This window comes from Zea mays, chromosome 1 (assembly GCF_902167145.1).
Source record: "Zea mays cultivar B73 chromosome 1, Zm-B73-REFERENCE-NAM-5.0, whole genome shotgun sequence".
Lineage (NCBI taxonomy): Eukaryota > Viridiplantae > Streptophyta > Magnoliopsida > Poales > Poaceae > Zea > Zea mays.
In genome coordinates this window covers 12,247,660-12,274,813 of record NC_050096.1, presented here as the reverse complement: position 1 = coordinate 12,274,813, position 27,154 = coordinate 12,247,660, and the positions used below count along the sequence as shown (strand labels likewise).

General features: G+C 46.7%; 3 protein-coding genes and 1 non-coding gene across 14 annotated transcripts; 2 read left to right on the top strand and 2 right to left on the bottom strand.

Moving 5' to 3' along the window:
- Positions 1–694: 694 nt before the first annotated feature.
- LOC100193907 (putative protein kinase superfamily protein) lies at positions 695–4,685 on the bottom strand. 4 transcript variants are annotated; one of them, XM_008659707.4, is made up of 7 exons: positions 3,928–4,685; positions 3,681–3,783; positions 2,930–3,246; positions 2,665–2,800; positions 2,208–2,344; positions 1,902–2,025; positions 713–1,445 (listed from the first exon to the last, which is right to left on the bottom strand). In XM_008659707.4, exons 2-7 carry the CDS (start codon positions 3,745–3,747, stop codon positions 1,093–1,095), a joined length of 1,134 nt encoding a protein of 377 aa, XP_008657929.1. In that variant the 5' UTR covers positions 3,748–3,783; positions 3,928–4,685; the 3' UTR covers positions 713–1,092. The 4 variants fall into 4 exon arrangements, with proteins under 4 accessions (NP_001132451.1, XP_008657929.1, XP_035819267.1 ...); XM_035963374.1 differs by having other exon boundaries at positions 723–1,414; positions 3,928–4,318; NM_001138979.1 differs by having other exon boundaries at positions 695–1,445; positions 3,681–4,053.
- Positions 4,554–14,728, top strand: LOC100501587 (uncharacterized). 5 transcript variants are annotated; one of them, XM_008648995.3, is made up of 11 exons: positions 4,699–8,388; positions 9,030–9,089; positions 10,017–10,108; positions 10,481–10,578; positions 10,669–10,830; positions 11,647–12,320; positions 12,405–12,472; positions 12,574–12,816; positions 12,919–13,033; positions 13,163–13,376; positions 13,515–14,728. In XM_008648995.3, exons 2-11 carry the CDS (start codon positions 9,087–9,089, stop codon positions 14,159–14,161), a joined length of 2,316 nt encoding a protein of 771 aa, XP_008647217.1. In that variant the 5' UTR covers positions 4,699–8,388; positions 9,030–9,086; the 3' UTR covers positions 14,162–14,728. The 5 variants fall into 5 exon arrangements, with proteins under 5 accessions (NP_001349512.1, XP_008647217.1, XP_008647207.1 ...); NM_001362583.1 differs by lacking the exons at positions 4,699–8,388; positions 9,030–9,089 and adding an exon at positions 4,554–4,692 and having other exon boundaries at positions 13,515–14,555; XM_008648985.3 differs by lacking the exon at positions 9,030–9,089.
- A 4,643-nt stretch (positions 14,729–19,371) lies between these two features.
- LOC100383598 (uncharacterized) lies at positions 19,372–24,484 on the top strand. 4 transcript variants are annotated; one of them, XM_008647063.4, is made up of 9 exons: positions 19,372–20,173; positions 20,635–20,723; positions 20,848–20,968; positions 21,121–21,194; positions 21,706–22,245; positions 22,626–23,204; positions 23,293–23,505; positions 23,594–23,740; positions 23,824–24,484. In XM_008647063.4, exons 1-9 carry the CDS (start codon positions 20,092–20,094, stop codon positions 24,052–24,054), a joined length of 2,076 nt encoding a protein of 691 aa, XP_008645285.1. In that variant the 5' UTR covers positions 19,372–20,091; the 3' UTR covers positions 24,055–24,484. The 4 variants fall into 4 exon arrangements, with proteins under 4 accessions (XP_008645285.1, XP_035815492.1, XP_008645292.1 ...); XM_035959599.1 differs by having other exon boundaries at positions 19,569–20,173; positions 20,851–20,968; positions 23,594–23,728; XM_008647070.4 differs by having other exon boundaries at positions 19,569–20,173; positions 23,594–23,728.
- A 1,604-nt stretch (positions 24,485–26,088) lies between these two features.
- On the bottom strand, positions 26,089–26,172 carry TRNAL-CAA (transfer RNA leucine (anticodon CAA)). Its single transcript has one exon. It is a non-coding gene; the product is annotated as a tRNA-Leu (tRNA).
- Between the last annotated feature and the right edge of the window lie 982 nt (positions 26,173–27,154).

The following is a 27,154-nucleotide window of genomic DNA, read 5'->3' as shown; positions in this document are numbered from 1 at the left end:
TAGGTCGACGCTCCACATCATACCTTGGCACGGTATGTTGTCACCGTTGGCCACCTGCACTTTGATGGTGGGGTGTGGCGTGGATGGCAGCTGCAGGCGGCTCATTAGACCCACCGACATGAAGTTGGTGGTGGAGCCAGAGTCGACGAGGGCCACAAGACGGTGGCCATTGATGGAGACGGGCAGCAGCATGGCGTTCGAGTGTTTAGCTGCATGTTGTTGGAGGGATCCTATATTTATGAAAAAAATAAAATATTAAATACGATTTTTTTGTTTTTATGCATGCAATTCATTTCCTTTCATTGCATATTCTTTCCATCATAAATTCGTGCGCATGCAGCTGGTAACAGATTTTTACGCAATATACCGAATTGCATAATTATTTACACAGTGTAGTATATTTAGTATCAGTATATATCATAAAATGATCCTTATGAGTCTAGTTGCATGGCTGTTGCAGCGATTCTAAATTTATGGAAGAAATAAAACATTTAAAAATAGAAACCACCATGCATATCTTTCCTAAATTTACGCGCATGCAAGAGAACGTGTTTGACTCATACATGCATTCTTTTTTTGCGCGCGGGTGACGTACCCGACAGCCTGGTTGAGTCGACGTGTTGGGTTGAACCAGGTTGCAGGGTTGGTCGGCTTAGGCTTTCTTTAACTATTGGAAGCTCAGTGCTCCCGTTATACCTGTTATATATATATATACACACACATTATTCAACATGCATAGATCATGAACTGCACAATACTAGGTTACAAACACTGGTAAGCAAGCTTCCTCTGCGGGCAACAAGCATTGCAAATACAGATTGCACAGACTTGCCCGCATCCGAAATGCCAGGGAGTTCGCTACGCCAGGACTGAACACCTGGATACACACACATGAACCGTCCTACTGAGATACACACTAACTTTCTGCTGAACAAAGCTACTGTCTCCATGGATTAATTAAACAATCAAGAAATCATCCTGCATATCAAGAACACTAGCTAGCTACTATTATCATGCATAGTTAAGTACGTGGCACCCGAGTTTTCCAGAGCTGTGTGTGACTGTGATGTGAGCTGTGAATGGAACACTGCTTCAAGTCCCTTCAAGTGTCACTGCCACGCTGTCTCCAGGGGTCTCCTCCAGCTGTTGAAGAGGCTCCAAAGTCGCGACGATGTCGCGCATCAGCGGCCTAGCCTTTGGGTTGCGGCTGAGGCAATGGTACGCCAGCATCGCCGTCTTCTGCACTGCCTTCACTGGGTAGTCCTCGGCAAGCCTTGGGTCTACTATGCCAAGCACCTTCTTCTTCTGTGCCAACAATGGGAGTGCCCAGTCTGCCAGCATCTGCTCCCTGACTGGCCGGGACTTGTCCAGTGACTTCCGGCCCGTGAGGAGCTCCAGTAGTACAACACCATAGCTGTAGACATCACTCATCGCCGTTAGATGCCCTGGAGTTGAAAAAGAACAACACATTGTTACCAGTCCACTACTGGAATTTCTGGAACCAGATGCCTAGCTAATTCTAAAAGATTCAGTGCCAATTCCCTTCCATTATGTAAATAAAATGCCCTCTCAGGTCATGGCCACAAGGCCCTGAGTAAGAAGCAGGGGCGGACCTACATAGGCCCGAGTGAGGGCCCAGGCCCCCGCTCATTTCTCCTTTAGAAGTAGTAGAGCCTAAATTTTCACCATAAAGTCCTCTGCTCAGCATCGCTTAGATGTCCCTGCTCTAGTATTTTTGTGCCCATCCTTACAAGTATGCCCACACTCTCATTTTCTTGTAGGTCCGCCCCTGGTAAGAAGTTGCATGAACCCAGCATACATTTTATTTTGAAACTCACTTCGTAGTAGTTAAGCTTGCTCTTGAGTTAGATACGGAGTGTGATCTGTGAGGAACAGATTACCTGTCATAATGTACTCTGGTGCAGCATAACCGTAGGTACCCATAATACGAGTTGAAACATGGGACTTATCGCCAACTGGTCCATCTTTTGCAAGCCCAAAGTCAGATAGTTTTGCATTATATTCCTGTAGTTTTTTGGGGTATCAAAGAAGATTATGATAAGCATGAAACCACCGTTTCCCATTCCCACAACAAAATGAATAACAGTATCATGCTACGAGTGAATTTTCCTTTGTTTCCTGCATTTTAGTTTACAGCAACTGGCATAGTGGCATTCAAGTGTAACGCCATAAAGCAAAGAAGTTACCTCATCTAGTAATATATTTGATGTCTTGAAGTCCCGATAGATGACGGGCTTCTCAGCTTCATGCAGAAAAGCAAGTCCTTTCGCAGCACCGAGCGCAATTTTCATTCTGATCGACCACGTAAGTGGCACCATAACCCCTGCATTATGAAAACAAATACTCCACTGATCTGATAATATACACTGGTGGATCTCAAATGGACAAATAATAATGCAGAACTGACCACATAGGTCATGCAGAAATTTATAATGCTGCCACTCGAAGCAAGTTAAATTATACTGGTTCAGGATAGGAGTGAGGGACAGGTTTATGCTCGTTTTCAATCGATTCTTTTCAGTTATGAGTATGAGAATTTGCATGAATGCCATGTGTGGATATACCATAGTCAGTGTTATGACAAAATGACAAGAAACTATATAAAACCAATCAACAATCTGTCAAGAATAGGATAAGAATTACTTGAAAACAAATGAGACTCCACACTTCCTAGAGGCATGAACTCGTAAACAAGGACCCTGTGGTCATCTTCACAACAATAGCCGATCAACTTCACTAAATTCGGGTGAGAGAGCTGTCCAAGAAATATAACCTCAGCCTGCAAATATGGACAAAAACTTCATATATGAGGACAGCAAAGCAAAGCATGCCGAGAAGAAATGAAGATAACAACTGAAAAAAAATCATGCTTGCATCGTTGTATATTCAGAAATAGTAGGTTAATCACCAGCCACTCCCTATGGCCCTGGAAGCTATTGTCACCATCATGGACCTTAACGGCAACTCTTGTGGGCTCTTCTATCTCTAACCCTTCGCGGAGATCCTTGGTGATAAAACCTTTGTAGACTCTGCCAAATCCACCACCGCCTAGTAACGAATCTTGCCTGAAATTTTTTGTCATTCTCTTGAGCTCCTCAAATGTGAACGCTATCAAAGGATTGCGAGCTGTATCCTTTCTCAGCGCCTCCACCTCTTTCGGGTTGGATGGTAGCTGGCAATCCTCCTTTTCAGTTCTCTCCGAGGGGCTCTGAATTTTGGGAGATTCTGCAGAAAACAAATAGACAAGTCAAGTACGGGGACTGAAATACAGGGTGCAGATTATTCAGAAACTTTGTAAATAAGTTACCAAAAGATGAACAAGAATTTCATACGGCAGAACAAAAGTATCTGATCATTACATGGAATAATCATAAAATCAACTGTCAAGGTTAGGGAAAAAAGAATCATTGGGTTGGATAAGATTGAACATTAGGACTGATTTTTTGTGAAGAAAATATTCAGTACTGAAATAGCCGTAATTGGACTAAACAAGAGCAGGGACATGGTCCCTGATTCTATCAAGACGAGAGAACACACACATAGCAGCAGTTTCGTTAATGTCTAAATTGAGGGCATCAAACAAATATATGAAACTTCTGCATACTACAGTTGCAGTTACATCATCACAGAGATCAAACCAAAGTAATAAATAGTCGTACCTGCTTTGGTTGCATTGGAAGAAACCCTGTTAAAGTATGGATTCCCCTTAAACCAGCAATTACCCATAGTGCACGACTCCTAAAGAAGAAACTCCGTCTGGCGCTGTGTCTCACCAAGAACACCAAGAACAGAAAAGGAGGCAAAAGAGTGCTTGTAGTAAGCTGATGGGCTGATGGTTTGCTTATTTAGCAACGGATGAGCACGAAAAAAAACAAACAACAACGACACCAATATATAATCTCAGACCTATCAATCGCTCTCAGGAACCGAACCAAGAACAGGCCGTCCTGAAGATCAGCCCTAGTTGTCAGCATGAAACCAAGGAAGAAGGAAAGGACGCTGGTGCGAGAGAAGCTCCAAATTTTTATTCTCTTGAAAGCTACAGAGAAGACACAGGCACAAAGGAAAGCCTCAAGCGAAACATCCCTTTCCCTATTGAATGGAGACAAAACGCCAAGATTGAAAAGAAACGGAACGGCTCAGCGCTGGTAGTCCGTTTCCTCTACATGCATCCTTATATGGATGGAATAAATATTGCATTTAAGAAGCGTATGGAAGGTTTCTCCTTTTTCTGCATTTATTTATATTTTCCTCTACGCATTTCTAGTGGTTTGGCTTGTGGAGGAGAAGAAAAAAAAAAGCAAGGGGATGGGAAATGCAGCGACCAGACATCATGTAAAAGGTCCCCGGAGCACCAAGACGAGGTGCACTCGAGTTCGAGTGGGGCAATGGGGATTGCAGTTGTGGCCATCTCTGTCCCTCTCCGCCCCCCTGCAATCATCCTAGATTCCACTGTCTTGGCCCCGAGGGCTGAGGCCCTTGACCTTGGTTGCTTTGCCCTCACTCCTATCTGAATTGCTTTCTGGGCTGTGGTTGGGACTCGCAAGGAATGCACTCATCTAGCGCCATCTGCTTGATCTTTGAGGGATGTGAAATGATGGGGTTTCTTGGTGGAGCGGCGGTGGTGGTGGTGCCCATCTCATTCCCACTAACCAGTAACTGCAGCCACAGGTGAGACTAATCACTGCACTAACTATATATCTCCCCCTCTCCTTGCTCCAAAGGAATTTTATAACCTTCTCGTGGAAATCTGCTTTCTTTCCCCTCTGATGATGACAACCTTTACTGCTGGGCAAGTGGATGTCTGGATCACGCGGCCAGTTTTGCTATCTCCTCCTACGACTTTTATTCTCCAGGGGAAATGTTGCAATCCTCGGGGAGTTGTGTCGCAGTGGGAATTGGCTTGGGCGACTCGCTCGCCGTTGCTTCTTGGCCGCTCTTTTGGCTTGGGTAGCCTTGGGAGTGAGGGCGAGACCTGGACCAGTGCCAGTCTTCCAAGTTCAGCACCCCACCAGGCACCCACCAACCATTACCTCTGTTCCTTCCAACCCCATTTGGTCTGAAATGTTTCCCCTCTGTCTAAGCTGGGCGCGTCAACGTCACTATCTTTTTCCCAGCCAATTGCCAAGCTTAGGTTTGGTTGATCTCATTATTAAGATCAACAAAGGTGCATAGGTTTGGATTACTTGCGATGGTGCTTGGTCTGGGCAACAAATTATAACACAAAGGGCCCATCACTGGAAACTGAAACAGTTATGCTGTTTCGACATGTGAGGGATATAGTTGCAGAAACATCCCGTGTCAATAGTAGCTAGTGAGCCTGCATTCGTCATGGGGAGGTAGCTGGCGTTTATGTACCCTGGAGATTCAGCAGGAATGCAGCATAGTGTGAACTACTTGTTTCCATGAATAGTTTCTCATTGCATTCCCTCTCAAACTGTAATATTGACAACAAATGAGCATGCCGATAGGTGTAGACAAACTGTCAATATGCGTGGGTATAACCTTGTGCGATCACAACATGTTTGATTGATTGCTTGTGAGACTTTGCGGTGTTACTGCTAGGCTTTGCATATGCACCTTTAGGGTCCTCAGTTTTGGGTTCACGAGGGCCTAAAGGGGGCTTAAATTCTCGGTGATGAGACTGTGTGAGTTCCAGCCAGTAAAACACTTATATCATGCTCGCCATTTTATTTTTTTCCTAACTACATCAGCATCAGTAGCTCTGACATATAAACTCAGCCTGTATTTGGATTTTTTATGGGTGCATGAACCTTGAGGATGCCGACAGTTTTTTCCCCGTGATTGGTGCAAAAAGAAGTTATTTGGTTAGATTGGCTAACGTTTCATGACACTTGGCGATGCTTTGATGGTTTTTGGAATCTTGCCAGCAGTATGCCATTTTTGTCATTTTATCAAAGTAGCACGCTTTGGGATTTATTTTTCCACGCTTGAAAGTTACATGCCTTTACAGCTGCATTCTTTTCACTCTTGCATTTTGATAGTTACAAGTCAAAGAAATAGGCTCCACTTGGGTTTCCTTAGTTGTCTGATCCTAGAAAGCCATAAAGGTAAGTTCATTTGTTGGCCGCACTAGAAAAGATCATTGTCTAGATCCTCCTACAAGGCAGCTTGCACAAGTAGTGTTTGTCAAACTTGTCATTTGGGAATTAAAATCCTATTCATTTAGCTCTAGTGGTCTAGTATTAGCTCTGATGGTACTCTGTTGTCTGTTTATTTTTTTAATTCTAAATCCTGATTATAACCTACATCCTGGGTCATGCCTTTATCCTACTACATTGTTTTTGTCAATGTTTAGACAACTTACTGACATAATACCATGTTATAGTGGACGCACTAACCAGTCCTACATAAAAGCCTAAGCTATCAGGCGAAGGTATGCCATCCACTTATACACTTCAACAATACCCATTTCGCAGTGAATGAATTCTACCCTGCAAGCTCTGGGCACACTCTTAGTTTTCAAGTTTGGTGTTTTGCGGATTTTTTAGGATTCAAGGGCATTACCCCATGTCTGTTGCATTGCATCAGCACAATAGTTATAAGAGTTTAGAGTAAAGTAGTTACAAGACGTTGAAAGTTGGACTAAAAAAACAACAATATCTAGCCCTCAAAAGCCAGCTTAACAGATCATGACTTACAGATCTGGTGGCTAATACAAATTATAGCAGCAAGATTTAAGAGGCTGGTTTCAATGTAATTTGTAGTATCTGTTGGTGGCTGCTGGGTTGGTCTCATAAGTCTATCTCCAGCAGCTTACATATCCCTATCACCATATTCAGATTCACTCTACGAACAATGCATGCAAAACAGTGTTTTGGTGACCATATGGGTGAACTGCTAGAGACAATCTAATAGCTCCTCTCTCTATATATATATCTCTTTGTTTCTGTTGGTTGCTTATTTAATTTTCAGGGACCAACTGGGGCAAGGAGCCAATCTGAACATAAATTATTTCGTTGAGACCGAGAACCAAGGGTTGGCAAGACTGTCTTTTCTTATTGGACTTGTAAAAACTTATTTTTTCCATGTTCCTGGTCAAGTGCCAAAACATGTTTATTCTCAAAGAAATATGTGCGACTCTCTTGTTATTCTCAAATAAAATATGTGCATGGTCAAGCACCAAAACAAGTTCAGTTGAGTTTTCTCCCCTTTTCTTAGAAGGTATAGTCTGTAAGCTTTCATCTGAAATATCGGAATCAGGAGAGTTTACTTTCTGAAATACAGAATAGCCCGTGCTTCTGTAGACCATATAGAATCTTACTGTCTGTTTATCTTCAACATTTCAATCTAATGGTTTACAAAACTTGTGAGTTTATCATTAACCAAAGTTCTGTACTTTTCTTATATGATAGTCAATACTCAAAATATTTTCAGGAAAACTCCAAATTGTATTCCCCTTTGTGTAGAACTATGACAAGTCTGTTTCAGAAGGCTTTTGTATAGATAAATATAGCATGTTCAGGGAAACGAAATGGTACCAAAGAGCATGCTGTCATCCTGATTATGTGTGAAAACACATACACAAGCAGAACGGTGCTCCATCTCTATATTTTGCAGTAGACAAAATACATACTGCAATATCATCCAAGGGGTGCCTTATTTTGGCAACAATGCTCTGCTTCATGATGGGTTCCGAAAGACAACTAAGGACTTCATGCTGTCATAAAAGGACAAATTCAGTGTTGACGGCTCCCACATGAGTGGGGTCTCGAAAAATCTTACCCTTGTATTTCTTCAGAGAGTTTGCGTCAAATCTAAGAGCTTTAGCTCAGTGGCAAGTCCTCACCACTGTGCCAGGCCTGTCCTTCGAGTTCATGCTGTCATAAAAGGAAATTTCTGTGTAATGGAAATCCTTGTGCAGCAGATAAGGAGGTGCTGTTGGCTGTTTGGTATTCATGCAACCATGAACGGAAACTTGCATTACACCAAGCCATGAAAATCCTTGTGGGGGCATATAAGGTGGTATAATATCTGTTTAGTCTTCAGGGGCACATTTGTCTTTATCATCCTCAGATGTATCTGCTGTGTTACTGTTCTGTGTTTCCCATGAAGCCAAAAGAACATTTTTGTATATGGTGTCAGGGAGGGTGCACAAGTATTCATTCAGTTGGATTGACCATAATTGGCATGCATGGATATGATGCCAACATTGAACATGTCAACATGAATAACCAAACACATGTGGGAACCATTCTTTTTTCCTATGTTACATCGAATGATGCAAATTTCATGTAATCATGCATCTAAAAGGTTAAAAGTTTGATGGTCGGTGAAGCATGCTGGTAGATCTTTTTGGTGAAGTGAACAAATATGCTGAACCAAACTCATGCCAAGGTGTGTTTGGTAAGACTCATACTGTAATTCTGACGCTTCTTTTTTCACCTGCTAGGACACTGAATAGTTTGCCTGCTGATATGTTTTTTTATCTGTGTTTTATTGATATATAGTAAATTCAAGTTTCCTTTTTCTGTATTCTTGTAAACTATAATGACGTGTATAAGGATATGTTTCAGCTCACTAATGCGCCTTATATATTATGTTAAGCATCAGTTACAAGTCAGCACACACTGGGAAAAAGTGTTAGCTTTATGAGCATTCTTGTTGATTGTATATTTGTGTGCTGCAAGACATACCCTGGATGGGAGGTTTACTGATTACTATGGCGCATGCTAGATGTACTACACAACCCTTACTTTGTAAGTTAAGCAGGTTACACGCTGCTGAAATATATAAGCTGATATTAAGGCTGAATGACTACAAATTAGGCCGCGTGGACCAAACCATAATTAAAGAAACACGGTCCATGGTGACTACGTATTATTGTTTCCTGTAAGCCGCAGGTGTTCATTATTTCTGGGATTGCATTACTTTTGATTCAGCAGATGCATAATCCTTGCACGGAGTCTAATGGTTACCAGCAGCAACATGTACAGTAAACTTTCCTGTTTCAGCACATAAGCTTTCACTTTTTTTGAATCCTACAGTTGCTTAAACATGATTGGCAAGAGACAAGAAAAGCCCTTAACTTCATGGAACACTGAATGGTATAAAATTATATGCAAATACAGTCATTGTGTGTGTGTTTGTGTTTTGTTTTTGTTTTATGGAAGTATAGTCACTGCAGTTTGCTATAACCTGCATGGTAGGCATGATGTTTGTCTTGCCGCTAAACTGGATCTTGATTCCTGAAGGTATAATGATATGAGCATTGAGCATATGTGTTATGTTCATAACTCAACACTTGCCTATACATTTGGTTCCGTGGAAGTCTGGACCTTTAGCCCTGGAGCTTAGCCTTTTAGTTAGTTAAACTAAAAGCCTGAGGTTAGCCTTTCGAGAATTTCAAAAGCTAACTTTCAGACTTGACTATAGACTCTAGCTGGCTGGATCTCGCCCTTTTGTGTAGGAAGTAAACAAAGAACATTAGATCGGATGATTAAAACACGAGGGTAAGAAGGTTAGGCTGCTACGAACCAGCTTAGGTCTGTTAGTTATCTTACACACTGCACAGTAGCTAGACTCTGTACTTAACTCGATAGGCCTAATCATCGCATCAGTGATCTACGGACCTAGATCAGTAGATGAATGAGGCAGCGGGCATGATGCGGCCATGGAGGGTTGTCAGAGCCAATTGTAGCTTTGCAAAGCTTGTCTTGCAAGCACCCTACAGCACGGCAAGAACACACGCCCCCACAGAATCATATGCTATGTCCTTTGTCTATCTCCCCTATATATATACCCCTGCCATGCATCCCAGTAAAGCCATCGTGTAAAGCACAATGGCAGTTTTTCTGCTGCTGCTGCGGCTTGTTGTTTTCTCTCTTTCCTTCGCCATTAATGCCGTTCAAACTGCTCCAGCATCCCATGCACAAGTACTGTTTTTTCATAGAGTTCTCAGTCCCTTTTTTTAATATCTTTTGATCAAACCATATGTTCACATCTATGTGTTCTGTATTTATGTTGTTTTACAGGTTCACATTGTGTACTTGGGCCACAACAACGACCTCGATCCTTCTCTAACTACAGATTCCCACCTGCAACTTCTGTCGACAGTCTTTACAGAGTAATCGTTTCTCTTTTCTCCTGCTGTACTCGGTGTACGAATTTAGGGAACTACCAAAATACATGCGGAGCTTACAGTAAATTTGATCTAATTTAGACGTTGTGCATAAACTTCATCCTTTTGTTAAACTGTTTAATCTATAAATTTCCTCAGTCAATTATGTTATGCTGATGATGTGTTGACGGATAAACAAGCACTTCAACAAAATATAAAAGAATAATACAAGTTAGCTATTTCTGCAAAGTTTATCATAACCGTGGCATTTGTTTACTGCTTTAGGCTATTAAGATCGTCGCATCATTTAATTTGGACACACGTAGTAGTCTGATTGATTTTTTTTTATTAACGACACTTACACGCTCCACATTTCAGGCCGAATGAAGCGAGAGAAGCTATTCTGTACAGCTACAGCTGTGGGTTCTCTGGTTTTGCTGCCTTGCTCAATTCAACACAAGCTACTACCTTGTCTGGTAAGGGGGGTTACTTCTCAGAACATACACGCATCACAGTTCACTGTTGACGTGCGCTTGCAAGAAAGCTCAATGATCATCACAAAGCAGGAACAGACGGGGTTGTATCAGTATTCAGGAGCCGGATGCTGGAGGTCCATACAACAAGGAGCTGGGATTTCATGGGCCTCCGCCTGCACATGCATACGGAACAATCATCGCAGAGGCATTTGAAATTCGGAGATGATGTGATCGTCGGCGTCCTTGATACTGGTACGTAGTCATGGCCCTGCAGCGCTGCAAAGGCTTTTTTTTTCCTCTTACGGCCTCGTTTGGATAAAGAGGAATTGAAGTGGATTGAAGTGTATTTTAGGGATTGAAAGGGAAATTAGTTCATATTACACTTCAATACACCTTATACCACCTCAATCCACTCCAATCCAAGATTACCCAAACAAGCCCTACGGGACGTTTGGATCACTTCATTTTAGAGGAATTGAAATTCACTTAATAAAGTAACTTATTTAGTTTGGAATTTAACGTTCCACCACTTTCCAAAGTTCTGATATAAGTTATCTCAAATTCATGGGTGGAGATGAAAAATGATTTTATGTATTATTAAAATTTGTTTCTACTCTGTGCAAGACGATCTTCCACTCTCACTCCTTTACAGTAAAAATGTAGAATATAAATATCTTTAATATCTTGCTGATAATAGTATACTGATATATTTTGTATAAAACCGAATTACTTTAATTGATATATGTCTAAATTACTATTATTAGAATGGAATTCAATTCTAATGATCCAAACGGGGCATTAGATTAAACGAGATCTATTTTTTCATGCACTTTTGCTGGAGATAAAATAGATAATTGAGTAGGGATCCCTCTCATACCGGCAAAGAATTGAGCAACCTTGACATGAAAGATAGAATGATTATTGTGATCCCAGCATGCCCTGTGAAGTTCATATATATTTTTAGCACTCATTCTGTCATTCATGTTAGTTGTCGCAAAGTGTGGTCCTTGACACTCACTCCACTTGGATGCTTTTGAGAAACATTTGAGCTTTTCATGTGCCCCTCAGGAGTGTGGCCTGAATCCAAGAGCTTCAGGGACGACCCACACTACGGCCCCGTCCCGTCTTCATGGAAGGGCACGTGCGTGGTAGGCGACGAGTTCGACCCGGCCGCCGCGTGCAACCGCAAGCTCATCGGCGCGCGCTACTACCTGGCCGGCTTCGAGAGCGAGCTCGGCCCGCTGAACACCAGCGACGGGTCGGAGTACCGGTCGCCGCGCGACCGCGTCGGGCACGGCACGCACACGGCGTCCACGGCCGTGGGGAGCGTGGCGCCCAACGCCAGCTACTTCGGCGGCCTGGGCGGCGGCGCCGCCCGCGGGGGCGCGCCCAGGGCGCGCCTCGCGGTGTACAAGGTGTGCTGGTACAGGGACCTGACGGGCCGGTGCAGCGACGCCGACATCCTGGCCGCGTTCGACGACGCGCTGTGCGACGGCGTGCACGTGGTGTCGGCGTCCCTCGGGTCGCCCCCGCCGCTCATGCCGCTGCTGTCCACGAGCACCGAGATCGGGGCGTTCCACGCCATGCAGCGCGGCGTCGTGGCGGTTTTCTCGGCCGGGAACGACGGGCCGGACGCTTCCATGGTGCAGAACGTCTCGCCCTGGGGGCTCACCGTCGCCGCCAGCAGCATCGACAGGAGGTTCCCGACGGTGATCACGCTCGGGAACAATGCCTCCATCGTGGTGGGTTTTTTTCTGCTCCTACGTGCTTTACCATGGGCAAGGATGATTTATCATATGACGTGCTTGGCGTACGTGGTTGCGCAGGGAGAGAGCTTCCTTGTGAAAGCCATGAAGAATGGTCTGGTAGATAGCAGCAGCGTCTTCACCGATGGGTAATCCGTGATCTCTCTCTCACACACACTCACATATAGTCTGATCGCATCGAATCTGACCAAGGCATATACCTTCTTTCTTCTGCATTTTGTGGACGAAGGACGTGCACATTCGAGCAGCTGATCAACCGCACGGCGGCGTGGGGGAAGATCGTGCTGTGCTTCGCCACGATGGGAGGGGTGTCCAGCGACGGCGCGGCGCTGGCGGTGTACGCCGGCAACGGCGCCGGCGTGATCTTCGCCGACACCATAAGCCGGAAATCGAGCCAGGACAGCTTCTGGCCCACCGTCCACGTGGACCTGTACCAGGGCACCCAGATCCTCAACTACATCCGCGACTCGAGGTGCGTGGGTGCTGGCATGGCTTCCACTCAGCTCAGCATTGAACGACCAAGCAAACTCGCTCTCTAATTCTAACTGGGCACAACTAACCTCTGCGGTCACAGAAAGCCGACGGTGCGCATATCTCCGAGCAAGACGGTTGTCGGCGAAACGCCGGCGCCGGCCGTGGCGTACTTCTCTTCCAGAGGGCCGAGCTCCGTCTCTCCAAAGATCCTCAAGGTACTACCCCGCTAGCCGCACAGGAACAGCAATGTGGTCCGGTACGGCGATGGGCTCAGCCCATTGCAGGCAGGTATTAGTCGTGAGCTAGCGTTCTTACGCTGGTCTGGTGCGTTCTGATGATGGCAGCCCGACGTGACCGCCCCCGGAGTGAACATCCTGGCAGCATGGCCGCCCAAGTCGTCGCCGACGGTGATCCCCTTGGACAAGCGCTTGACAGAGTGGAACATGGACTCCGGCACGTCCATGTCGTGCCCGCACGTCTCCGGCATCGCCGCGGTCATCAAGTCCGTGCACCCGACCTGGTCCCCGGCGGCCGTCAAGTCCGCCCTCATGACCACAGGTATAGATCGACGACACTAGTAGCTATAGCTAGCTTCTACCGACCGGTGTCCTCCTGGCTAGGAAGGAGTAATAATCACGAAATGTAAAAGCTTTGCATCAGGAATTTTGCCGTCCCTGTAAAATGTCGTCTTTGCAGCGTACATGTACGACGGCACGTCGGACGTGATGCAGGCCGGCGGGACGGTGAAGGCGGCGGACGCGTTCGACGTGGGCGCGGGGCACGTGGACCCGCTGCGCGCGCTGGACCCGGGGCTGGTGTACGACGCGGGCGCGCGCGACCACGTGGTGTTCCTCTGCAGCCTGGGCTACACGGAGGCCGCGATCCGGAACATGGTGCTCCCCCAGCCGGCGCTGGACACGAGCTGCCCCCGCGGCGGCGGCGGCGGCGGCGGCCCGGAGGCGGACCTGAACTACCCGGCCATCGTGCTCCCGGACCTGGGCGGCACGGTGACGGTGAAGCGGACGGTGACGAACGTGGGCGCGAACCGGGACGCCGTGTACCGCGCCGCCGTGGCCAGCCCGCAGGGCGCGCGCGCCGAGGTGTGGCCGCGGGAGCTGGCCTTCTCCGCGCGCCCCGGCGGCGAGCAGGCCTCGTACTACTTGACCGTCACCCCCGCGAAGCTGTCCCGCGGCCGCTTCGACTTCGGCGAGGTGGTCTGGTCGGACGGCTTCCACCGCGTCCGCACGCCGCTCGTCGTCAGGGTGACCAACCTGCCGGACGACGGCGTCAAGGTGGTCCAGGCCGCCAACGCCACGGGCGACGGTTCCCAGGCCGCCGCGTAGCCTCCCTAGCTGCCTCCGGTTCTAGGCAGGCGGCGCACGGTCTGAGTGAGCCTGTCACTGTCAGAAGATTTCGCGCGTAGGTTTGCTGTGTCAGACTACGCTTCGTACCGAGACTTTTTTGCGTCCGTTTCTTGGGATTGGTATTGTGCTGTAGTACTGGTTGGTGGTTATGTATTGGTCGGTCCCACCACTAGTATTTGGGAGTATTTGTGTCTTGATTGCACAAGATGGTTGTGTCTTGATGATACAAGATGGTTGCGTATTGGTCCCACCACTAGTAGCGAGGGTGGCAGTGATGAAAACAGAAAGAAGTACTAGCACGGAATTCCACGGCGTTGCTGTCAGTGGACCGATACTTGTCCAGCGTGTGATTGGTAGCAGCAGGAGGAGGAAGGGAATTTGTACAAGGCACGTGCCAAGCCGAGCAACTGGAAGAGTGCAACTTCTACAGTGTGTTTTCAGCACGGAACATGTACACACTCCTACTTGAATACTACTACTAGTGGTAGCAGTAGTGTTAGGTAAGATCTTAAATTGACTAAAAAATCCCTGTATTTGGGGGGCCAATTTTGAGCAGCGGATAGACTACGCCAAAATGGGCAGTATGATGGAGCAAATATACGTCGATACCTGATCCAATCATCACGAATCATCCATGCAGCTGGAGGAATATAAATCTCTAGTCCTTGTCAAGAACGAGCACACTGAAGCTGACTCTGCGTAAGCTAGGCTGAGCCCAACGTACGCGCGCGACAGCGATCCGTCCTAACGGTGGAGTTCAGACGACAACGGATCAATGGGTCTATTAATTCCATCACTTCTGTCGGTACCGATCGTGTTGGATGTCGTCTCCTGTCGGTTATATCACATACCCACAATATTAAGTTACATGCACTAACCAACTCAAAAGCCTAACTTGATATTAATCCACTTTGATTCTGTCAAATACGCTGGAGTGGAGGAGCCTCTTTCTTCAAATCTTAGATCATCTCCAGCAATTTATCCATACTCATACCTATATTCAAAATACACTCTACAAACAATACAATCTACAGTGTAAAACAAAGTAAAAAAGGTGTTTTTTATGGTCATATGGGTGAACTATTGTACGTTGCACATATATGATCACTAAAAACACTGTTTTGCATCGTTTTATATTGTAGATTGCACTGGTTATATAGTGTAGTTTGAATATGGGTATGGGTAAACTGCTGGAGATGGTCTTAGAGAGGTTGGGTGAGCACTCCCCTACTTTACTTAGAATTGATGCTCTCAGCCACAACAGGTTTTCCCACTACCAAAGATGCATTGATGTCCTCCATATGCTCGACTATGGTGGCATTGCTTACAGCGTTGAACAATTATATAGGTGTGTCATTTCATGTTTCAAAGAGAAATACAGTCGTCATCTCACTATTGACGATCTTAGGCGAGTTTTAGCTACTGATAGGAGAGGGGATTCCCTGGTATGATAGGAAGTATATATTGCAATCATTAGAAGTGGAGGAACTATCTTGTTGGATAAAAATGATATTTTACAATAGGGGCATTGGATCCCCAACCATCATGTTAGAGATGGTTGCCTCATATGACTTAAGGAGTTGAAACTCTTTTGTTGAGGTAGTGGGGTTAAACGTTGCCTCATATATGAATTATGGATTTGACATTGTCGGTACCCTAAATCAGGGGTACTCTCTTCTACAACATGAAGACGCTGCACCCATGCGACGTCTCCTAGCCACACGGAGACGGCGCCTGACCCCACCACATGGGCAGGCCAAAGGGCGCCACGTGGTAAGGAGAGACAGCACATCCCAGTAGGTCCGGGCCCCCACAGAAGGACACTGGACCTCGATACATATAAGTCCGGAGCCTCCGGGTAGGTCCGAACCTCAGCAAGGTCCCAGAACGAAGAGGACCCTGGTATGAGCAGGGGTCCGGTGCTGACACGCCCTCCACTTCCCGCTCAGATGGAGTCCCACTGCTTATGGCCCATGACATAAGCTATCGGGTCGAGTCTAACGTGAAGTCGTGCAGCCCCTGCATTTAATGAGGAGGGGACGCGCCGCCTGTCACTGCGCTGACGAGAAGCATACGATATGAATGACTATGAGATAGTCAAGACCATCATTGCAACAACATCGATCACCCCCATACGATATGAATGACTATGAGATAAAAATTTATATTTATGAAATATGTAGATTTTATTTTTAAGCCATGTAATTTTTGTATTGTATTTTATGAATCGTGTTTTTTTTGCTTAATTATGTATTTTGTAATGTATTTACATTTCAATAAACGTTGTGTTTCATGCAAATAAAATGTTTATAAAAGAAAAGCCGACGTGGCGACAATGTGGCTATAGACCGACGGTAAGGATTGTGCACAAGAACGTTGTGATAGATAAAGGCTGACAATGATTAATAGCGTCTACCACATTACGATCGCAGTTGATAATGTGACAGTTGATAAAAAAACTGGAAGGGTTGAAACTAGTCTAAGGTCGGTTGCAACACACATAGCTTTTATAGATCGCCACATTAGCTATCAATCATACTATTAACATATGTTATTGACCTATTGTCAACCATTATCTAATGCAACACTCTAGCTGGCATACAATCTTTATCGTCAACCTATATTCGCATCATCGCTACATTAGATTTTCTCAGGGCTAGTTTTAGCTTAAGAAAAGTCAACACTCAGCTCTCTCCTCTAGTCAGTCTCTCGCTCTTCTCTCGATTGAGCTCCTGCTCTGCTGCTCTCCGTGATCTCTGGCCCAAGATCCTTGTGTGTGCACAAGGGTTTTGAACGAGCATGCCACTGAAGCTTTATCCGCCCATCTACGTGTACTTATCTCTGGTGAATATATATAGTGAGGTGTGTGTATGGATGTGTGGTTATAGTCTTCTATATCATGGTATAGGTGTACATTTGGACCGGGCCAGATGGGCCGGCCCGAAGCACGGAAAAAAAGCACGGCCCAAGCACGGCACGACACGAAATAATTTAGTGCCGGGCCGGCACGGCCCGTTATATCGGGCCGGGTTTGGGCCGAGGTCACGGCCCATGGGCGGGCACGGGCACGGCCCGTTTAAGGCAGGCACGAAATGGCCCATATAGAGGCACGAAAAGGCCCATATATTTATTAAAACCACACTTTCATATACTTGATAAAGAACACAAAACTAGAGATAATGCTAGTTAGATGTTTTTTGTAGCTTTGAATTAGAGTGTGTGATGTAATTTTGCTTTTGTTATGAACATTAGACAATAAACTGAACTTACGAACTTTGTATAGAGCTGGTTATACTTTTTTTCCTTTTAACAAAATGATTTATAAACGAGATAGTCATTACATAGCTGTGGTAACTTTAATTAATACAAATATTAATTTTGATTTTGTTCAAATTTATTTGTCTTATCTTTTATTTGTTTTATTATTTTTTTGAATTTTGGGCTCTAATGTGAATTTCGGGCCAAAAACTGAATTTCGGGCCAAAAAATGAATTTCGGGCCAAAAAATGAATTTCGGGCTTTTATAATTTCGGGCCGCCCGAAATGAGCCCGGCACGTTTAATCAATTACGGGCCTGGCCGTGGGCCGAGGGCTAGGCCCATGGGCCGGCCCGGCACGGCCCGAAATTCAAACGGGCCGGGCCGGCCCGAAATTCAAACAATACGGGCCTTTTCGGGCTTGGGCCGGGCCGGGCCGGGCGGCCCGAATGTACACCTATATATCATGGTACTCTGGTAGCAGATCTGTGGTAGTAATAAGAGTATTCTATAGTAGTAGGCCGCGCAGCCTTGGGCGCGTGTATGTGTGGGGGTACGGACGGGCCCGATGGACGCACCGTCGGCATTTGTTATCGTTATCTCGGCTGGCTGCGCCCGCCGTGCCATGCGCTTTAATTTGCGCGGCGTGGATCGGATCTGTTCCTCCTGTCGGCAGATAGATCCCGTGGATGGATCGCCATCGGCGCAGGAAAAGAGCAGCGCCGTGTTTTTTTTTTTGTTTTGTTACCAGCCTCTCTCTTTTTTGGCTCAGGAAATCACTTCCTCCTTTCTTGTATAGCAAGCGCCATGTTTTTCGCTGTTCAGCGTACGCAGCACGTCATCGCGACCGTCTCACTCTCACCACAGCTGCAGCCTGCCAAGTGCCAAGACGCCGCCGGACGAGATCGCAGGGAAAAAAAAAACCCACGTGCATTCCTCCGTCACGCGATCCCATTTCCAGTTCTGCCGGACGGGACGCAGCCACGCGTCCACGCCCGGCGCCGGAATCTCGCCACCGGCGGCGCGGCCGGCCGGGCCAGATTTCGACGTCGCAAGAAAGAGAAAACGGCCTCGTCCGTTTATTCTTTTGTCCCTCCCACCCTTGCTATCAAAATTTCCCCGCCGTTAGTTCAATCAAAGGAAAGAAAAGAAGAGAAAAGAAGAGAAGGGAAGATAACAGATGTACGACGCGACCCCGTTCGACCCGTCTGCGCCTGGTAGGGATAGGCAGAGGCAACAAGTTGGTAGGCGCGGCACGTGCCAGCGCGATCTTATCTACCCTCGCTTCGTTTCTCCATCCATGTGCCTTGCGACGGAAAGGCACCGAGAAAATTTGGGTAAAAAAAAGAAAAAGAAAAGAGAATGCCCCTAAAACAATACAAAAGATGAAAAGAAAAGAAAGCAGGGCGCCGGCTGCTCACGGCCATTATGGCCCTTATTGGACGGCTGGGCTCGGTGCGTGGCGGCACTGCCAGCCGTCCGGTTCCAGTCCGGTGCGCTCTTCTGCTGCTGCTGCCGTGGCTCCTCGTCTACCGTTTCTCTGCGAAACTGCTAGAGCGTTTGCCGATTCCCGCCACCTCCTCTTTTCCATTTGTCTTTTCCTTTAGTAGAAAACGCGATCGACGGTCTGGCGACGACTCGCGCAATTATTGCTGGACTCGCGCGGGCCGCTACTCTACTACACAGCACACGATCTACTGTAGCCAACTGTAGTTGTAGCAGCAGCACGTGTGTGAGCTCATCGCCGCCACTCTTCTTCGCCACCGCAGCTCTGCACTGTGCACCACCGGAGACAGGTTGTCGCCCGAAATAGTCATCAACACGTAGTGGTCACTGTACACGGGTTTAATTTTAACCAAAAAAGGAATACGAACACAACACGCTGCAGTGCACAGTCACACACACGCACAAAAAAAAACAAGGCCTCAGCTAAGCGCCAGGTACTCGTCGTCTCGTCTGGCTGCCTGGCTTTAAACCACATCGGAATTAGCTTTGAAACCCAGCACCCCGCGATCACGATTACCCACACTAGTAAAGTAGTAAACTAATCCACCAATAGAGACCGACCATTCACCACTCGCCCGCACGAACCCAGAAAAGAAGAGGCCGTAGTGCAGGGAGCGTGACGAAAATACAGAAACAGAAAATGGAGTGGTGCGGGCCGGCGGGGAGGGGGAGGAATCCAAAGCGAACGCCAGGCAGGCGGCAGGCGGCAGGCTCGCGAGAGAGAGCCGTGCGGCTGCCGAACTCCACAGGCCTATACGGGTGTACTAGCACTGTAGCCTACTAGCCAGCAAGCACCTCCTGGTGCTATATGACCCCCCGCACCCCACCCAAAACCCCTCCTTTTCCGCTCCAGACACAGCAGCCCCTCTTGTACCAGTAAACCGTGCTGCTATCCCCCGCTACCGCTACCCGCCGCGCTGCTGCGGCTCGCCTCCCTCCTCCCCAGTCCCCACGCCCCGCCGCCGCCGCCGCCACCTCCTCTCGCTCCCTCCTTTTACCCCGAGCTTAAGCTCGCGCGTACCTGCCTACCTATCCGTAGGAGAGGAAGAGGGGACAAGGCCCGGTCGGTCGGTCGGTCGGTCGGGGGGCTCTCGGATCTCGCCGCTGCCTCCCCGTTCGTTCGTTCGTTCGTTGGGATCTCGCGCCATGGCCGCCGTCGCGCCGCCCCCGGCCCCCGCGCCGGCACCGGTTCCGGCTCCTGCTCCTGCCACCGTCCCTGTCGCGGATCGTATCCTTCGTTCGCTGCCGTGCGCCAGAGGTTTTTGCCTTTCCGGGGTTTCGCTGCTTGGTCGCGCGCGGGGTCAAAGGTTTTTTTTGCCTTGCTGCTTCGTTGGTTGGTTGGTTGGTTGGGGGTCAAAGGGGGTTTGCCTTCCCATGGCGGCTGCGCAAGGCTACCGTGTGAAATCGTCTGTCCCTACCGGCTACCGCCTCGTTTCGCTTTGAACTGTACAGATCCATACGGGGTTTTCTTTCTTTTTAACTGTGTCTTCGCTGCTGTTTGCGAGCTCAGCTCTACAGGGGGATAACAGAAACAAATCTCTTCTTTTTCTTCTGGGTTTGTGATTGGTTTACGTTTATTCATACTGCTCGATAGGATTCAGTAGCTTGCAAGGTCTGGGTGGGGGGGGGGGGGGTCGATCTAGAAACAAACCGTTGCACCTTAATTCTCCGCTTTGCTGTTGCGCGAAGAAACCACGGATCTGCTGCAGAAGCTGTCGCTCGACTCGCAGCCCAAGGCGGCGGACGCAACACAGCCTGCTGCTGCCACCGCCAAAAAGGTAAAGGGATAACAGCACAAGCGCCCGTGGCTTCTCGTCCTGTCCCCATGCTCATGGTTTTGTCGAGATAATCCGCGGTTCTGATTCGTCGCTTCTTTGTGCTGTTCATTTAAATTTAAACCAGCAGGGCGCCGCGGCGAGCCAGCCGCTGAGCGTGGCGATCCCGCCGGAGCCGTCCATCACGCCGGTGATCCAAGACTTTACGGATCCCAACCTGTTTTATCTACCAGCGTATTACTACGGAGGTGAGGAGCATGTGGTGATCATACTGTAGTTTGCTGTTTTCGTCGTTCTTGTGGGCGCCTGATTGATGGTAACATAATTTTTAATATATTTGTTGCTATGAGACTTCTGTTATTTGCTAACTGAATTGTCTGGTTCTTGCCTTGTCCTGCAGGCTACGACAGTTCCATGAGCGAGTGGGATGATTATCCGAGGTATCTAAATTCAGATGGAGTGGAGATTGCCCCAGTAAGTCATCCTATAAGATCTTGCCCTTTCACGATACATGTGATGCTTCCCATGATTGTTTGCATACTATGTCCTATCCTTAATGTAGAAATGCTGGAATGGTCAAATTGCTTGCTATTACTGTCTAGTGGTACCTGTACTGTCGAGTCTATTGTAGGACATGTAACAAGTGCAAGCCTATTCACCCTCTTTTGGGGTATGCTTTCTGCTTTGGTTGGGTTCCTCTTTTCCTTATGCTCTCTGTACTGTTACTCTTGTTGGGAAGGTTGTTTTCTTGTCTGCCACTATCATGTCATGGAAATTCCGCATCTTGTATCTTGTGGGTTTGTTTGGATAAACCTAAACCCTACCATTCCATATGGACTGGAGTGGAAATGAGCTAATTTCCCCCTCAATTCCTCCCATTATGTTATGGATTGGATGTAGTTTTCCTCTATCCAAACAGGCCCTGATCCTTCTTTCCTCTATTATTTGTGCTACTCTTTTCATTGGGTATTTTGGACTTCTACAGGCGGTATACGGAGATATTTATGGATATGGGTATGCTCCTTACGGGGCATACTCTCCTGCCACTTCCCCAGTTCCAACAGTTGATGGTCAGATGTTTGGTGCACAGCATTACCAGTATCCAACTGCGTATTTCCAGCCTCCTACACCAGTTCCTTCTACCACTCAAAGTGACCTACAGTCTTCTAAAAATCCTGAAAAGCCAGCAGCTAAAGCAGATCCAGCCAAGACTACTAACGGTGTTCCCAATGGTACTGCTCACAGTAACAGTGGAACTGTACCCCTTGCGTCGAGCCAACAAAATTCATCACTGACGCCTGATGGAACTTATAGGGCGCCCTTGCTAGGTGGAGTTCCTTCTGCTGGTTACCTGGACACGACATATGGGTATGACAGCACAGGGGCACACTTTGCATGGTATGATGGCTCTGCTTATGCAAATGGACAACAAAGAGCAACTACAACTAACCATTTTCCATCCTCAACATTTGGTAATGGTTCCCCAGCAAGGTATCAGAACAAGAGCACCACCACACCGCAGATGGTGAGTTCAGATAAATTACCTTGATAATAATTTTATTAAATGCAGCTGCGTAATTTATGTTTTTTTCTCTGCTTATCTATGTTCTCTTCGAGGCTCATAGTACTATTGGATAAATGTAATTCTTTTCAATGTCTCTTCTTAGTCTAACCAGATAGGAAGCATAATATTGTTCTCTAGAATTCAGTTTGTGTTTTAACACCTCAAGGGTAGAGTGGACATGTCAATACAAGAAATACACGCTTCTTGATTTTGCAGCTTACAAAACAAACTTTTTAGTTTTTTCCTTCTATTTTGAGTTGATTATGATGATATGCTTCGACTGTATTTACATCTGTTGGCAGTCTCGCTCATGTTTTTTTCTCCGCATTGTCTTCAAGCAGGGTATGCAGAATAGAAGACCTACAACTACATCACCAGCTCCTACTTATCCCAATAGGATGTACCCTAGCTCCCGACCGTACACCCAGTATGGGAATTCAATAAAAACTGGCCTTCCCTACGGGAGCAACGGTTATGATTCCAGGATATATGGGCGATGGGGTCTTGGTATGGATAACAGGTACAGGCCTAGGGGCCGTAATGGATACTATGGTTATGGCAACGAGAGTCAGGATGGAACAATCGAGTTAAACAGAGGTCCTAGATCTGGCCGTTTCAAGAACCAGAAATTGTACGGCCATACTGTCACTATTGCTGTGAAAGGGCAGAGCCTTCCTTCTGGTGAAAGCAAGGATGATAGTGCCGTGCCTGATAGAGCACAGTTCAATAGAGACGATTTCCCTGTTCAGTATGATGCTGCAAAGTTCTTTGTCATTAAATCGTACAGTGAGGATGACATCCACAAGAGTGTAAAATACAATGTGTGGGCAAGCACAACCAATGGAAATAAGAAGCTCGATGCTGCTTATCAAGAAGCTCAGTCGAAGGGTTCTGCGTGCCCTATATTCTTGTTTTTCTCAGTAAGGACCTTTTCCTCATTTGGTGTTTTGTTATGGATGCTAACTTAGTTCTCTTTGCCTGATATGCTCATTCACGATGAAATTTCAGGTGAATACAAGTGGGCAGTTTGTTGGTGTTGCTGAAATGACGGGGGCTGTCGATTTTGAGAAAACCCTGGGGTATTGGCAACAGGACAAGTGGAATGGTTCCTTCTCTGTTAAGTGGCACATTGTCAAGGACGTGCCTAACAACATTCTCAAACACATCATCCTAGAGAACAACGAGAACAAGCCTGTCACGAACAGCCGCGACACTCAAGAGGTAAGCATAGTCCATGCTGTTTCCCCCCAAGTTCTGTGAATTGCAAAAACTGCCGCGTTGCCTCTTTACTCATTGAACGATAATGTAGATACACCTAGAACAAGGCCTTCAGATGCTCAAGATATTCAAGGAGCATGTCAGCAAGACGTCCATCCTGGATGACTTCGCCTTCTATGAGAGTCGCCAGAAGCTGATGCAGGATAAGAGGTCGAAACAGCAGCAGGTCCAAAAGCAGGTGCATTTGTAATTCTGGATACAATGCATATTTCATCACCTTGCTCGTCTAATGCCCTGCGTGTTGGCTATTGAATCATGCAGGTCTGGGACAGTAGGACCCCCATTTCTGTCACTGGAAGCGAGCAACAGCAGGAAGCTGCCAATGGGAAGCCCAATCCGTCTGTACCAAACGGTGTCCCTGCAGAGGTGAAGGCGGCGAAGGCTTCTGCAGAGAACGGCACCGCCACTCCAGCTATTTCCTACGCGGCAAAGGTGGCCCAAGCAGCAACAGAGAAACCTGTGCTCGCCAACGGAGTCGCTAAGACCGGTTAGCTGGACCGCCCAACCGATGCTCCATAGCTAGCCGCGAGCGACGGTCGACGTCCCCAAGAGCTCGACCGAATCACTGTACAAGGGAAACTGGTGACCAACCAAGGCAGGCTGTGGAACTGGGCAGGCATGGCGCCCTAGAGCGTTGCGGCTCCATCTCGTCGCTGCTGGAGAGCAGCTGGCTAGCTGTTAGCGTTTTCCCTAGTCTCTCTCTCTGTTCCCCGTTTCAGTTTGCTTATAGCCCGAAGACTTTTCTGCTGTAGTATTGGAATGCCAGAGACCTTTGGCCGGACAAGAGGAATTTGCGAAGGCCGTCTGGCTGGGTGTGTTGCGTCGTCATTGGGGTCGAGTATGGCCGGTTGTGTTCGTCGTTATATTGAGTGGATCCGAATGAATGTGGGTTAGATTGGAGCTTTCCTTTTCTTTCTCTTTCCTTTACCTGTTTGATTATTGCGGACCGTCTCTTGCTCCTTCTGTCCACCGTCTGGTGATGGTGATGGTGTTGGTGCTCGGCTGCTGGATTCGGCTCGGTGCTCCACTAGACCACTACCGCATTGGGCTAGTGGGGACTAGGGAGTTGTTGCAAAGATGGCAAAGCAGAAGGGCCACCTTTGCCGTATTCTGCTTCGAGTAATTTGGCTTGGTACGTTCTTAGGCTAACCACAAAGCCCCCCCACTATCTGATGATCGGAGCTAACAACAATTACCAAAAGCCCTCTATTTGTCTCATATCTCCCTACATCACATGTGCTAACTCCAACTTGTTCCAAACAATATGAATCATAGTTAGTTAAAGCTAGTGATGTCTAAGGTCGTTCAATTCATTAGGTCCTAATACACATGCTTGAGTTCATCATATGTAATAGTACATAAGCATCCGACTTGAACCATGAGTTCTCTTAATAGTACGGCTGCTCATTCTAAATTCAATCACACACTTTATTGCGTCTTAATCGGTAAAAAAATGCCCTAACTTCCTCCTTCACCTTACATCTTGATTTTACATCTTTCTACAATGACATGGTAAAGTTGGAAATGCTTAGATTTAATAGTGCTAGGAAGCATAGGGTGTTTTTGTGGCTAAATTCTCGATAGCCGGTCGTCTATTTTCTCTATTACTCTTGAACTTTTTGTTCCATTCCTTCGGAAAAAAGTCTTGACCGTATGAGATCCAACAATGTCAGATACCTTATTTATCTTACATCTTCCCGCAAGTCACCGCTTCTACAACATCGATGACCTCCTTAGATCGATCAATGCCAGTTACTTCCTTACTTTTGTCAATCTGCATCTTTGTGGTGCATCTGCTAATCTTTATGAACTTTCATTTGTCTCATTCATATTACTCTGAACACATGATAGTCTATCTAGTTGTTTTAATTATCAAAAAAATATATATATGGAGCTTTTAGCTCTCCTTTAGCCACCTTTGTCAAGCTGTCCAAATTCACCATCTTTCTAAAGTTGTCCAAACTCATTTGGTGACAGAAATTTGGGCATGTCAAATTTTAGCTCGGTTACAAGGTGCCATGTAGGAAACACATTTGCGCTACATGCAGCGGTGCAGGTTACTGATAATCAGGTGCTCTGTCATGTGCTGCCCCTGAGAGGGAGGATTTTCATCTACGGTGGAAACAGGAACGGATGGGCCGTCTCATTTGCGTGCTCGCATTCACCCCGCTGGCGTCCACTATACGCATCCATTCGCATGTACTGATTGCTGGGAAGGTTATGTTTGGCAGACTCTAGCTCTGGCAGCAGTTTTAGTGAAGGAGCTGGAAGTGAGACACGTCAAACCGTTTAAAAGATGGATCCGTTATCAAGTGAAATGTAGAGAATCCGAAACTATTTTGAGATCAAATCCGAAGCTGCAAAAAGTGATTTTCTATCTATCCCGTGTTCTAGTTCGTTCGAAGGATTGCAACCCAATAGTTTGTTTTGTTATCCTGTGGGCTGTGGCATTTTTATCTCATAATATGCAATTTGGCTCGAAAAATTTGCCTTTGGAAAAGAAAGAATAAAAACGAGACAAAAAAATGTCAGAAGTGGGATTTGAACCCACGCCCTCGTAAGAGGATCAGAACTTGAGTCTGACGCCTTAGACCCCTCGGCCATCCTGACTTATGTTTTGATTACTTACAATAATTATATATATTCTAAGGTTAGTTGCACATAAGGTGCATGTGTGCACTATGTGATTGTTTGGGTGTATATGTGTTATCGTAAGACTAACTGCAACGCATGCCTCTTCACCTCTCCTACACTAAAACTGTTCATCGTTTAGGGGCTACAGTCTCCCCCTTCCTCGCGCAGCGGTGAGACTGACTGCAACACATGCCTCTTCACCTCCCCTACGCTAAAACTGTTCATCGTTTAGGGGCTACAGTCTCCCCCTTCCTCGCGCAGCGGTGAGCGCTACCCTCTCCCCTTCCTCGCGACGCTCTTCTCTCTCACGCCAGATGCAGGGGTTCACTGTAGCCGCCCCCTCGCCTTCTTCACGCGGAAGGAGCCGCCCGCGCCAGACACCGGAAACATCTCGCTCCACCTCGCTCCGTCTCCACCCGTCCACGGAAGGGCGATTTTTCGAGGCGACGCGGCGGCGGATCTCCCGTCGGCCGGTGGAGTCGGCACCGGCCCCCCTCGGGTGCGCGGATGTAATACCCAATTTGTAATCAATCGGAAGAGAGTAGATCTCGTTATGTGTTTGCCCCATACTCATTGTAACACAGTAATAACCATATATAAAAGGGAACAAATAATTAATAACACATAAAATAAACCCTTGCATCACATTGGATCTTTGTCTGCGCATTTAAAACAATATGAATAAAAATAAGGTAATAATGAAAAGGAGGTTTTGACCTAATTCGAAACTTGGAAATTTGGAAAAGAGAGTATATAAAACATAGATAAATTTTATATTTCTCAAATGACACTTCTTAAATTCACAATATAATTTGAGGACAAATTCTGCACAAAGTTTGAATTTAGGATTCAAATTCAAATTGAGTTTGGAAAAAAAAGAAAAAAAAAGAAGAAGCAAAATACTACATGGGCTGACCAACCCTGCTTTCGGCCCAACAGCCCCTCAGCCCGGCTGGCT